This window comes from Helianthus annuus, chromosome 17 (assembly GCF_002127325.2).
Source record: "Helianthus annuus cultivar XRQ/B chromosome 17, HanXRQr2.0-SUNRISE, whole genome shotgun sequence".
Lineage (NCBI taxonomy): Eukaryota > Viridiplantae > Streptophyta > Magnoliopsida > Asterales > Asteraceae > Helianthus > Helianthus annuus.
The window spans coordinates 33266369-33280010 of record NC_035449.2 but is presented as its reverse complement, the minus strand read 5'-3'; the positions used below and the strand labels follow the sequence as shown (position 1 = coordinate 33280010).

The following is a 13642-nucleotide window of genomic DNA, read 5'->3' as shown; positions in this document are numbered from 1 at the left end:
TATCGGTTCCAGTATTAAAGCTCTAAACCCGGTTAGGAATTGGACCCGGTTCAGGGCCGTCCTCGAGAATGATAAAAAAAATTTGGGCCTCGTGCGAGACAAAAAAATTAGGCCCCTCTCTATAATATAAATTTATCACTTATATATACAAAAATCACAATACAACGATAATTGATTAATTGTTATAAAATAAACAAAACAATAGCAAAATGATCGAACTAACTTACTCTAGCAAATCGTGAGACTCTCCTAATGTTTTTGGAAGCAAAGCTCTCCTAAAAATCAAACAATTAAACAAACGCACAATAAAACATTAAAGTTCAAACGTTAAGTTTCATCTTGCAAAAGTTTAAACATCATTAATCGAACTTCAAAGTTTCAAAATTCACACATAATGTTAGAAACGTTACTTTCAAAATCACTAAGTTACAATAAATAGAACTATATTGTTACAAACATCAAAATTCAAAGGCTAATGCCTAACTCTAAAAAAGAATGCAACCATAGGTCGATTTTATGAAACAATAATGCAAAATTATACTTCAAAATTAACAATTTCATAACCATCATACCTGATGAGTGATGATGTCGGCCCAAAACCTCCCTTGAATTGCTTGAAGGATCGCTATTCGGTGATGTTGTTGAATGTTGTTCGTCTTTTTTTCCCCGCCAACAGTGAATCAGGGAGGGGCCCAAATCTGATTTGGGTAATTAAATGGAATGGAATAATAATGGATGTTTGATGGATTATTGTTTAATTGGGCCTAAATCACAAATTCAAAGCTTATTATGATTTATAAGGTTTTCTGGCCCAGATGTCCAGTTAACAAGTTAAATGTAAGTGCAATACGGGGTCTTCCATTAAATCTGATTATAAGGTAACATAGTATATAAAAACTTTGGGCCTCTTTCTGGTTTGGGCCTTGTGCAGTGGCCCGACCTGCACAGGCCCAAAACCGCCGGTTCTTACAAGAACCGATTCCCCTACACTCTAACAAGAACCGGATCCGGTTAGAAACCGGTTCCAAGTAAAAAAAAAAACCCCGGTATGCACATCTCGATTTATAGATACAATACAATCTTACAAAATTAGTGATGTTCTGTTTGTATATGGGCCAAAAAAGAAGCCCATATGTCCTAAGAAAAACCTCACTCAAAAGCCACTAATTACAGTATAAATACACTACTTTCTTCTTCTTCTTCACCATCTCTCAAACCAAACCTTTCACCACCAAAACCCTCAATCAAAACCTTTCATCAATACCCAAAAAATGGAGTCACCCTTAACCCCAATCCACTTCGCACTAGCAACCCTATTCGGAGCATCAGTAATGGCGATCTCAGCTTTCTACATACACAAACGCAGCGTTGATCAGGTCATCGACCGCCTCATCAAGCTCCGGCGACGCCCCTACTCTGATCACGAAGAGTTTTCTGGTTTTGAAGATATCGATGATATTGATGATACAAATTTTGTTGATGAGCTCGGAGACGACAGTGCTGCTGGTGCTGGTGGTGATTATTTGATTAGTAATAATAATAATAATCATGCGTTTGGTATGTCGTGTTCGTTGCCGAATGTCGGGTTGAATAATGACTGGGTGGGTAAACCGGTGTCGTTTGGCTCATTGGAGAAACTTGTGTCGGATAATTTACCACCTTTGCGGATGAATCAAAGACAAGGTATGTGTTTGTGTTTATACTTTATAATAATTATTTTATAATTTGTTATGTTTTTTTTTATTTGGGTATTGGTAATTAGTTAGGGTTTTTTTATACAATTAGCAGGTGATTAATTTGTAATTTTGTGGTCATAGTATGTTGCTCTGTTTTGTTTGTTTGTTTGTTAGAAGAGATAAACTTTGATTTAGATATAGGCTCAAAAGTAAGGTGTAAGCCCTTAGGTTTTAGGATGGAGTTAAGTTAGTGTTGATTGTGGATTGGATTGCAAAAGCCCTCTTTTTTTTCCCTTAAGGTTGATGTGTGATCGGTTTTGTCAAATAATATCGGAAACCGTTCTGATTATAGTGATTGTATATTTTTTTTAATTATGTATGTTTTTTTTTTCTTTCTGTTATTGATAATTAGTTAGGGTTACTATCTTTCTGTGATTGTGCTGAAAATTTGGTATGTGATTATAAATATTAAAGTAACATTTTGTGTTTGTTGTTCAGGTGAACATCACCATGATCATCAATCCGGTTCGAAGACCAGAGTTGGTTCTTTCGGTAGAATCCATACACCACGATCACCAGCTAGCTACGCGTACGATGGTGCTGAAAATTCGGATGATGACGGGACCGAAACTGCCGTTGGGGAGGACATTCAGTACTTTGACGAGGGCGAGATCATAAGCTCTTCTGCACACGTAAATTTATCCTTTTTTACATAATAAATTTTCTTGGTTTTCTCTACATTCATCTTGCATTTGCTGGTTTCGTTTTGCAGGATATATACTCGAGCATTCAGAACGTGTCTTTGGTTCTTGCACAAGCCGAGCATGCAAACGGTAACCAATCTAATATACATACGAAAGATTCAACTGAAGATAACGGCATCGAGAAAACCGAACTTACTTCGGAAAACATTCCCGGTAAGGATCCCAACATAGTTTTCCCGCAACCAACTTTGATGAAAGGTATTCACAACATCCTATTTCAGTGCTCCAACTTACTTGCGTCTCAATTACCGTAAGCCCGTTCAGTATCGAAATCTTTACATTTTTAAATCCAGAGTCGTTGAATCATGAAGAGGAAGAAGTTAGGAAAATGATACGCGAATGCTTAGACTTACGGGAAAAATACGTGTTCAGAGAAAAAGTTCTTCCATGGACACAATCACATGAAGCAGATAACGTTAAAAGTGACCCGTTTCAGTTCGTACCAGTTGAATCAACTAAAGTAAGTTGGCTTTACCTCTTCTGATAAATATTTTAGCGATTATAATTTATTTTATTTTTTTAGTTTATTTATTCTATATTGCAAGCAGCATCACTTCAGAATGGTAGATGGAGTTGTTCGTGTTTATGCAAGTGAGAACGGTAAGGCCAACAAAAAAACACGATCATTTACCGATTTACGTTAATCCTACGCTGCTTAACTTTGTTAACTAGCGGGTTTCGTTTTTTATATTTTCAGATTCTGTTGAACTTTTCCCTGTTGCAAGTGCAACGACATTTTTCACCGACATGCATCACGTTCTCAAAATAATCTCTGTTGGAAATGTTCGTTCTGCGTGTTTTCACCGGCTAAGATTTCTCGAGGAGGTGGAGTTTTCTGATTTCCTTTTGAAAACATGTTCTCGTTATTGATTTATTTGACTTTAATTGTGTTCTACTGTTCTTATACTAAACGCCTTGCAGAAATTCCGTCTTCATCTGTTGGTGAATGCAGATAGCGAGTTTCTAGCACAAAAAGGCGCACCCCATCGTGACTTTTACAATATCAGAAAAGTTGACACTCATGTTCATCATTCTGCTTGCATGAACCAAAAACACCTTCTCCGTTTCATTAAATCTAAATTACGAAAAGAACCGGATGAGGTGGTCATATTTCGTGATGGACAATATCTTACATTGAAAGAAGTTTTCGAGAGTTTAGACTTAACTGGGTTGGTGGAAAGTTTCTATCTTTATTATATTTTTAGGAGTAAAATGCCATTTTGGTCCCTGAGGTTTGGCCTGTTTTGCGACTTTCATCCAAAGGTTTGTTTTACCGCATCTGTGATCTGGATCCAAAAGGTTTGAAATAATGTCATTTTCATCTGGCTCATTAACTCCATCCATTTTTTCCGTTAAGTCAAGGGTGTTTTCGGCTTTTATGTTAACTTAAAGGGCAATTCAGACTTTTTCACTTCATGTAAAAAGACCGAATACGGAATACCGCTGAAAAAGACCGAATTGCCCTTTAAGTTAACAAAAAAGGCGAAAATACCCCTAACTTATTGGAGAAAAGCCGTATGAAAATGGCAAGATTTCAAACCTTTGGATGAAAGTCGCAAAACTGGCTGAACCTCATGGACGAAAAATGGCATTTTACTCTATTTTTAGCTTATAAAGTGTCTCTTATGACTAAAAATGGACTTCAGGTATGACCTTAATGTTGACTTATTGGACGTGCATGCCGACAAGAGTACATTTCACCGTTTCGACAAGTTTAATCTCAAGTACAACCCTTGTGGACAGAGTCGACTCAGAGAGATCTTCTTAAAGCAAGACAATTTGATTCAAGGTCCGTCCGCTGTTTAAAGTAAACACTTCACTTTATAATCGCGCGTTATAAACATATATATATGATTATAAGCTCTTGTGATTTCAGGTCGTTTCTTGGGAGAATTAACGAAGCAAGTTTTATCCGATCTTGATGCAAGTAAATACCAGGTGGCGGAGTATAGGGTGTCGATATACGGAAGGAAGCAAAGCGAATGGGATCAGTTGGCGAGTTGGTTCATCAACAATTCAATTTATAGTGAAAATGCCGTTTGGCTAATTCAAGTATGTATCAATCTATATATACATTTAGATTCTTAGTGTATCTGTATATGTTGATATATTTATGGAGGTCCATTTTTCAGCTTCCACGGTTATATAACATTTACAAGAGTATGGGAACAGTGACATCCTTTCAGAATATTTTGGACAATGTGTTTATTCCTCTTTTTGAAGTCACAGTTGATCCGAAATCTCATCCTCAACTCCACATTTTCCTAATGCAGGTAAAGTATACCGTTTTGTTACTAATATTCTTTGATCAACTCTTAACGTAACAAATTTTTAACAGGTTGTTGGGCTTGACCTTGTGGATGATGAAAGCAAGCCCGAAAGACGGCCCACTAAGCATATGCCAACGCCAGCTGAATGGACAAATGATTTCAATCCTGCATACTCTTATTATGCATATTACTGCTATGCGAACCTCTATACCCTTAATAAGGTTTGTATTTTTTTTTTCTCTAAATATTTTAGATAGTTTTAGTTTTTTTTAAATAAATGCATACGTAATTCATTTTTGTTTCTTCAGCTTCGTGAATCTAAAGGACTGCCAACAATTAGATTGCGGCCTCATTGTGGAGAGGTTATTACTTATTAACTTTACTTTTGTTTCTCAATTTTAGTTTTTTTGTTTCTTTATGGTGCTTGATTTTAATTAATGTAAAATATTTGCAGGCGGGTGATATTGACCATTTAGCAGCTGGATTTCTTCTATGCCACAATATTTCACATGGGATTAATTTACGAAAATCTCCTGTATTACAGTATTTGTACTACCTTGCTCAGGTTAGCCGTTAACTGACTAAACTCACCTTTTGCAAAAGAGTTTACGAAGTATTAATTAACGTTATGTTTCAGATCGGGTTGGCTATGTCTCCACTGAGCAATAATTCGCTTTTCCTGGACTACCATCGCAACCCGTTTCCCATGTTTTTCCAGCGTGGCATGAATGTTTCGCTCTCAACTGATGACCCGTTGCAAATTCATCTAACAAAAGAACCTTTGGTGGAGGAATACGGTGTTGCAGCCAAGGTAAGAAACACTTTTCGTTTTTTTTTCCTAATTTGTGTTCTTGTTACTTTAATCTTACACGATTGTTCTCCTTAGGTTTGGAAGCTAAGTTCTTGTGACCTTTGTGAGATAGCAAGAAACTCCGTTTACCAGTCTGGATTCTCACACGCAGCCAAGGTAAAATTAAGATTCACAACATTTACCCCCTCCGTTAATTTACTCAAGCAACATGTAGAGACGTGGCAACGTTGTAAAATCTCGATTTTCAAGTACATTTTTATATTCATACGTGTGATGACATCTAATTGACATTGCAGGCACATTGGCTTGGAAGCAAGTACTACAAGCGAGGACCCGAAGGAAATGATATACAGAAGACAAATGTACCAAAATTGAGGATTGCATTCCGTCATCAAGTAAATTTTAATCACACTTCATTATAACTTAAACAAATTATATAATCGGTTTTTGTGTTTTTTAGTGATAATTTTGACGGGTTTTGCAGACATGGACCGAGGAAATGCAGTACGTGTATGCAGGACGCGCAAGACTGCCTCAAGAAGTCGAGTATTAGTAGGACCGGTAAAACATCCTCAATTCTCATCCTTGGATAAGAAAACACACAATCAAACAAACAGAAGATCTTAAGTTGTTTAGATGTCTGCTTATATTTCCGGATGAAATGTTGTTTTAAGGTTGTAATGAACTTTGTTGTTCTCCCTATGTTGAGGGCCTATGAGAATGTTTATGTAAAATAAGGGTGAGATTTAAGTAATTCAATGCACTATTAAATTAGAAACATATAATATTAGCATGTTACAAACTTATTTAAACCGTCCTCATACATCACGACACAATCGAGAGGTGTTATTAACAACTTGCAACTCGAAATGTTCATCGAGGTTTATGAAGTTGTCGGTTAATAAGATTATTCCTTACAACTCTATAATCAGATTATTCCTGATGACTCTATAGTCGGACAAAGTATAACAAACCCATCAAATTTACCGTTATCTTGTACGATAAATTTGACGGGTTTATTGTCATAACTCAAAAGTATCCTCCAAAAGACGATTTGGAGGAGCTTCGAACCTTGAACCGATATTGTTTCTCGCCTTCGCTAGAGTTTTGAACCACCACGACTTTCATGGTGACGTTATTAGGAGGAAGCTGTAATCGAAGCGGGTAGAGCTTTCCGTCTAACGGACTTTGAGAACACACCGTTATATTGTGTAGTCTTGTTTCTTCTTCCAACATACGAGTCAACTCGTTAACTTCGTTTCCTTTAAAGCTAATGCAAAATCCTTGTCCATTTTCGTCGCTTTCTCCAAACTTGTCCGAGATCACACGGTAATGTATTGCTCGCCCTTCTTCTCTCTTAAGCGGCGAATCAATCGACTGCAAAAAAACAACCAAATTAAACCCTGAAATATTACATGATTAGAATATATATAAGTCACCTTTCGGTGGCTAAACATACCCCACCCGTAGCGGGGTATGTTTAGCACAACCCGTAATCTTTCTTTATACCTCGTGATTGGAGAAAGTCGGGGACTTTGACCAACTCGATGCTGGTGAGGTCGGTTCAGAAGTAAACGAATCCGAATACGGAACCAACTGCATCGATTGGTCGACGGTATCCACGATATCGATTTGCCAGATAATCCAATCTTGGGTAACGGTCCGGTGCGGTATGTCATGTGTAACTGAATTCTTCCACGGTGGAAGTCCACCGTTACCCCGCAAGTAATGCCCGTATCTCGTCTTGAGCTTCATTTGCTTCCCTTCCCCGATCGGCTCCCACTCGACAGACGAATCTAGGCGGGCTGGCGTGGACTGGAGTACCTTCTTTCCCGTTAACCCAAACAGAAAAGGATGGTCCGAGGCGGTTAAGTATTTATCGTAGCATGATTTGAGGCGAATGATGGTGACATTATCGGGTGTGTCATCGACGAATTCGATGGTCCAACGGTTGTTCATGTTGCTTTCATTGCGGTCTTGGGAAACGGATACTTGGTCGCTGTTGGCGTGGAGGAATTTTCCGTGGTGGCTTATTAAGCGGACGACCTTGGCGTCGCGAAGGAGGTTCATCGAGGGTGGTTCGGATTGTCGTTGAATCGAATGGGTGTGTTTGATCAACTTTATAGGGGAAGTTAATCGAAAATGTGGTAGTTTGTGTGAAAGGGAGTGACAAGCATAGGAGGTGAGTTTGTTAAGTTTGGTTTGAAGTTGGGTGTTTGTAACTGTCATGCGACCACGAAACATTTTCACCTGCATGTATGTGGGTGTTAAACTCAGAAACAAACAATGTTAATTAAACATTTAGCTAGTGTTTATGAAAATGTAATAAATGTCTAAAGTATGTTAACGAATAATTTAATTATACATATTTTTTATAGTTATTGTTAACGTACTGCTATAAATAATAGGAAATAGTTTATGAGATTTTCATTGTATTATTATTAGATAGGCTAGGAAGATAAATATTGTAAGATTTGTTATGTGTATCATTTTTGTGATTCAAGTTTTAGTTTGTTGGTCCAGAATTTCCGGTCATGATTTTGGAGTGTTGCAAGTGTATTAACTTAATTTAAAAGATCTAAAACTCTAATTCAGATATTTATAGATGTGCGTTAACAGTAATAGTAATAGTAATAATACATATCTTATTATAATATGACAGAAAAATGTTTAAAAAGTCATATTTTCTAAAACATTTGTTGCAATTTTTATAGACGTCGTACTGAGGATTTAGGTGCTCCGGCCAAGATAAAAATATATGCCCCTTACTTTAAGGCCTTAACAAATTACATAATGTAAACTATGTTTTTTAAATGACCATTAAAGTTATAGCACTAAACATAGAAATTAGCAAAATCATGGTATTAGAATGAGTGTATGACATACCATAATAGGCTAATAGTTTTTTTTAAAGAAAACTTCATTAAAATCAACCGAACCAACTCGAAGCCTATTATATGTGTCAATGTAAATCAAGAATCAACCTATCATAATAGACTAATAGCTAACCGAGAATCAACCTATCATATGTGTCACTATAAATCAAGAATGAATCATATTTTTATATTTTTTTTTTCACTTTGAACATGTTAGATACAAAAGAAAATCGTCTAAATTTTACCAAACGATCATTCGCATCTATATATAACCAGGAATTTTTTAAAAATTTGTGCCCCTTGAAGAAAGCGTGCCCTGGCCGATCGCCCACATTGTTCCTCCTTAGAGCCTCCTCTTATTTTTATTAGATTCTCTAACTTATACAACGTACTTCTAATTTTATTTCTCGGACTAGAACACTCGACCGCTTTGAAAGATAGATATAAACCACACACTTTGTTAACACGAGTGCCGGTATCACATCAATATTATAATAAACTAAACTCTTACCAACCAAAAACTCGTGGTGTAACACAATCCCACTAATTAAACCACATACCCTTATGTTTTTGTCGTAACTTGTGATAGGATTTGTCGTAACTTTTGTGATGGGATTCACGGGAATAGAAAACATATAATATTAGTACAAACAGTGTCGCAGGGTCAAATGTGGAATATATGTGTTCCACGTCAACCACCACGAACGACTTCCAATACGCATACACTTGTTAAAGTTATAAATTTGCCTCTTAATTATCATTATATTTCGTTCAACACCCTTCAACAAATATTAACTCCACAAGTACAACCCAATCAATCGTGCCTATTATTTGCCTTTTCATTTTCATAATGTTTTTAGTTTACCATTTGTTTTAATCTTTTACAATAACCATTGTTTTTTTTTTTTTTTTCCTTAAAACGGCAAAGTATGAAAAAAATATAGTTACCTTGCGACAATTATATAAATTCCTTTTTTAAACAAATGTTTATATTAAAATAAATTCAATTTTTTCTGCCGTAATTTATTGGGTGGGAGACTGTCATGTTCGGTCCATTATTCGGTAGTTCTAAGCTATCATGAATCTGATTCTCATTGTCTTCAAAACTTTGAGTTCTCGATGACCAAAAAGATCTAGTATTATAAAGGAGATATTCATTTATTTTATTGTGTATTGAATCGCGAGAATCACATAATCCCTCGTACATAGTGTTAATATTAGAGATATTCGAAAACCGTTTGAAACCAACTTAACTGTCTAAACCGAGCGAATTCGGCCGGTTCAGGTGGTTTATGAGTAATACAATTCGGTTTATGGTTTGTAAAACAGGGTTTGATGGTTCGGTTTAAGGTTTGGAATCAGCTGGATAAACAGAACCGGCTGGCATATTAACAAAAAATATAAATAGAATAATATATATTTTTTTAATACTTAAAAGGTAAAGCATTCAAACTTTTTCCTAAAGCCTACAACTTCGTTGTACTTTCAAACAGGGGTGGAGGTACTCTACAAGCAGGGGTAGCTCATGCTACCCGTAAACTTTGTCTCTGTAGAGTAAAAATACTCTTTAATTCTATCTACGTAGTATAAAAATTTTATTTTTTTATACAAAGGATATCCCTTAAAAAAATTCTGGGGGTATCCCTAGATTTTTTTGCTAGATCTGTCACTACTTTCAAAGATCTTGAAACCGTTGTAAATGGTGCGATTATATAAAAACAACATTCAGAACTGTCAAAACTGAACTATTTTGGTCGGTTCTCACCGATTCAGCTGGTTCAGTTTAGTTTACTCAAAAACTTTAGTTACTACTTGCCCGATTATATCAAAACCAGCCGAAACAAACTATGAACTTCTCAAGCTGGTATACTGAGAGACAACAAAGGGAGTTACGGAGTTACATAACCGTCTTAGTATCATACGTGTTATTTTCGTAACCAATATTATATTGAGAAGTAGGAAAACCGCATAAAACACGTATTTGACAAGGTAGGCAAGGTGGGAAGACAAATATGTAACCGGCTTATATATTTCACCTAAAGCAAAAGTACAAAGATACCATGTAGCTATTATAGTTCTAAACATAATATTGATTTTGAAAAAAAAAACAGTGTTCAATAAGTATATGTGTATATATATGTATGTATGGATGGTGTTGAATAATGAAACACTAGATTAGATACACCACCCCTACTCTACCATCCACTTGTTCTATGGGAGAAAGCACAATCACAAACACTATGCTAAAAAAAAGTGGTACACTAAAACATGAAGCATTTTTAGAGGTGCGTATTTTAGAGGCCCACTAGTAAAGATAAAATGACCATATTTACCATCCAGTCATCCACCATTGCCGTATGGAATTTTCACACCTTAGTGGCCATTAACTCACTCAGTGTGCACATTACCTCCATTATATTCCACACGTTTTGACTTCACTTTGTAAAATTTTATACTTTTTCTAGTAATAATAATAATAAACGTTATTTTTCTTTTTGTTTTTTTTTTCTATAATGAAGATTTGACATCTGATGTCCTAACTCTATTGTAAGGTTATATTCTACGACATAATGTTGCACAATATGCTACAGAGTATACACAATTTAATTTCTAATGTAAGACCACATAGCTATCATTAAATATTATGTTAAACTTTAGACCTAAAATGTTCGGCTAACATTTATATTTGTCAACTAAAGGAGGCCATATCTCTGTATTTGACTTCTGATCAAATTTATAATTTCAGTTGTGCCACAAGTGTTTATGTTGTAAATTAACTCTTGTAACAAATTAAATGATCTTACTATTTATAAAAATATTTGAAGTATACCATAGAACTGTAATTTTTCCTATTCAGTAACTGTTGCAAACTGATAACTTAGTAAATGATCACCAATGCTTCTTTAATATACCATTATTGATATCAAATATTACTCTTTATATTTACTGAAATTATAAACACCTTCTCTTTTAAGTCAAAGATGCTATCTAAATTAATATATCTATTTTCTTCGATATATTAAATCACTATTTTTTTAACAATAATTCCTAATTTTATATCTTTGATATAATTGTATATTATAAAAATATACACATTCACTATTTTTAATTCCTAATTTTATATAGAATAAATAAATCACAACCTGCATGCTGAAGGATTTAACTTTCGATCTTTTGATTGTAAAACAACACACCTTAATGACCGGGATATACTTAATCATTTATAAACTTTATAGCATTTTAAAATAAATAAATAATATTAAATAACCTTAAATGTAAAATTATAGTTAAAAAAACGTACCTTCTTCATCAATTGGGCAGGGGTTGGAGGCGAGAAGCTAGAAGCGTAACGGGACATCGGAGACCGGACTTCTGGGCCGGAAATTTCATCGAACACGACTGGAAAACTCGGAACTATCGATAAACAGTTACTAACACTCTCATCCTCCACAACATCTACAGCTTCCACATCCCACAAAATCCAATTATTCGTCGAGCTAGTAAAGCTTCCATCATGTGTTACCGTGTTCCTCCACGGCGGCATCGCCCCGTTCGCCCTCAAATATGTCCCTACGGATGACTTGAACTTGAACTGGAACCCGTCCCTAACCGGCTGCCATTCGATAGCCAGGTCCCTCGAGTTTTCGGTAACTGATTGGATTATTTTATTGCCAGTTGTGCCTAAGAGAACTGGGGTGCTGCAGGCTGTTAAGTAACGGCCGTAACAGCTTTTGAGACGGATGACGTGGTCGTTAGACTCGACATGCTCGATCAGCCACCTCGCGGCCGGTGTTGAACCCGCGGTTCGGCTTTGCCGAACCGTTTGATGGTCGTCTCCGGCCACTAGGTATTTGTCGAGATGGCTTCTTAGTCTAACGGCCACTGCTTTCTCAAAGAATTCCATTTTTTAATTGTGGTGAGAGAATAAGTTGTGTGTGCGGTTTTGCATAATAAATATGCGTTTTTATGTTTATATATGAATATGAATTGGAGTAGAAAGGGAATTAGGAAAAATTACAGATTCCACCCTTGGCTGCTTTTTTTTTGGTTAAATATCTACAAAAGTTGTTTTTTTTTTCACATTACTTTTTTTTTTGTCACACATGTCAATTGTTTAACCACACCAAGAGACAAAAGGTTAGGAAACTGTCTATTAGGCGCGTCGAAATAACTGATATTCTAATAAACTAATCGGCTTACTTGTGGTGTTATGGGTTCGGTTATAGGGTGTGAAATATTAAATTTGGTTATATCGATCTAGTTTTAAATTTGTCTACAATTAGCATAGGTATTGTAGCCGACGTGTTAAAATGCGTAAGCGTGTAGAACTTAACTTTGATCATTAAATGTGTTTACTTTAGTATACTAGTGGGAAGATTGGATGTTACTTGAAAAATACTTAACTAATATGAAACTCGAGATAAATAACCCGAATAACACACCTACTACCTATACCACCCGTTTAGTGGAATATTTGTGGAATATTTGCAGACGAGTAAAAACCACTAGGAAGTGGAAAAAATGAGAGCATTAAACTGAGAAGCAAATTAAAAGCCATGAGGCCAAGCATTGCAACTCATAACATGCCGCTTTAGAATGCACAAAGTGTGTCATGCAACAAATATGCACGAAGTGTGCTGCACTTTGACTTTTTATCTTGTACGAAAAGGCCTTTCTTACTTTGACTTTTTATCTTGTACAAAAAGGACTTTCTAATTGCCTCCTCCTCCCATGCTTCCAAAAGCCAAAAGTGTGATGAAAAAATAAACTTATTAGTTTGAAAGTTATATTTAATATACATATATTAGTGATAAATAATTAATCATATAATATTTATCCGCTTATTTATGCAAATTCTGAATTCGCCGAGTAACCTGTATTAACCGAATATCCACAATATTTCTTTTTTTAAGAAAGTGTCATATCTTATTCAGTTCAGTTAGGTTTTCGGTTATGATCGTTTAAAATAAAAAAATAAAAAATAAAACCGAATAGACAATTGAACCGTTGGAAACCCGTGTATAAAATCATCCTTAAGTTACAAATGTAAATAAGTTTACCTTAATCAATCTATCTAGAATATGTCTCAAATTATTTTAGGTAACCTAATTCTCTCTTTCCCTCACAAAACCAAATGTGCGATGACGATAGCCAATTAGAAAGTAGGACAATTGGAAAAGTCGATTTTGATGGTTTGAAAACACACTCATAAACAAAAACAAAAAAGACACAATTGAAAGTAATG

General features: G+C 35.5%; 2 protein-coding genes across 2 annotated transcripts; one reads left to right on the top strand and one right to left on the bottom strand.

The window, feature by feature from the left end:
• The first annotated feature begins 1193 nt into the window (after positions 1-1193).
• LOC110920791 (probable AMP deaminase) lies at positions 1194-6301 on the top strand. The gene is made up of 17 exons (XM_022164990.2): positions 1194-1683; positions 2175-2368; positions 2449-2638; positions 2734-2900; positions 2989-3040; positions 3138-3265; positions 3362-3609; positions 4087-4229; positions 4317-4492; positions 4573-4713; positions 4779-4931; positions 5019-5072; positions 5165-5275; positions 5348-5521; positions 5597-5677; positions 5818-5916; positions 6006-6301. Exons 1-17 carry the CDS (start codon positions 1272-1274, stop codon positions 6072-6074), a joined length of 2592 nt encoding a protein of 863 aa, XP_022020682.1. The 5' UTR covers positions 1194-1271; the 3' UTR covers positions 6075-6301.
• LOC110920792 lies at positions 6273-12355 on the bottom strand. Its single transcript, XM_022164991.2, has 3 exons — positions 11699-12355; positions 7031-7771; positions 6273-6898 (listed from the first exon to the last, which is right to left on the bottom strand). Exons 1-3 carry the CDS (start codon positions 12299-12301, stop codon positions 6551-6553), a joined length of 1692 nt encoding a protein of 563 aa, XP_022020683.1. The 5' UTR covers positions 12302-12355; the 3' UTR covers positions 6273-6550.
• Between the last annotated feature and the right edge of the window lie 1287 nt (positions 12356-13642).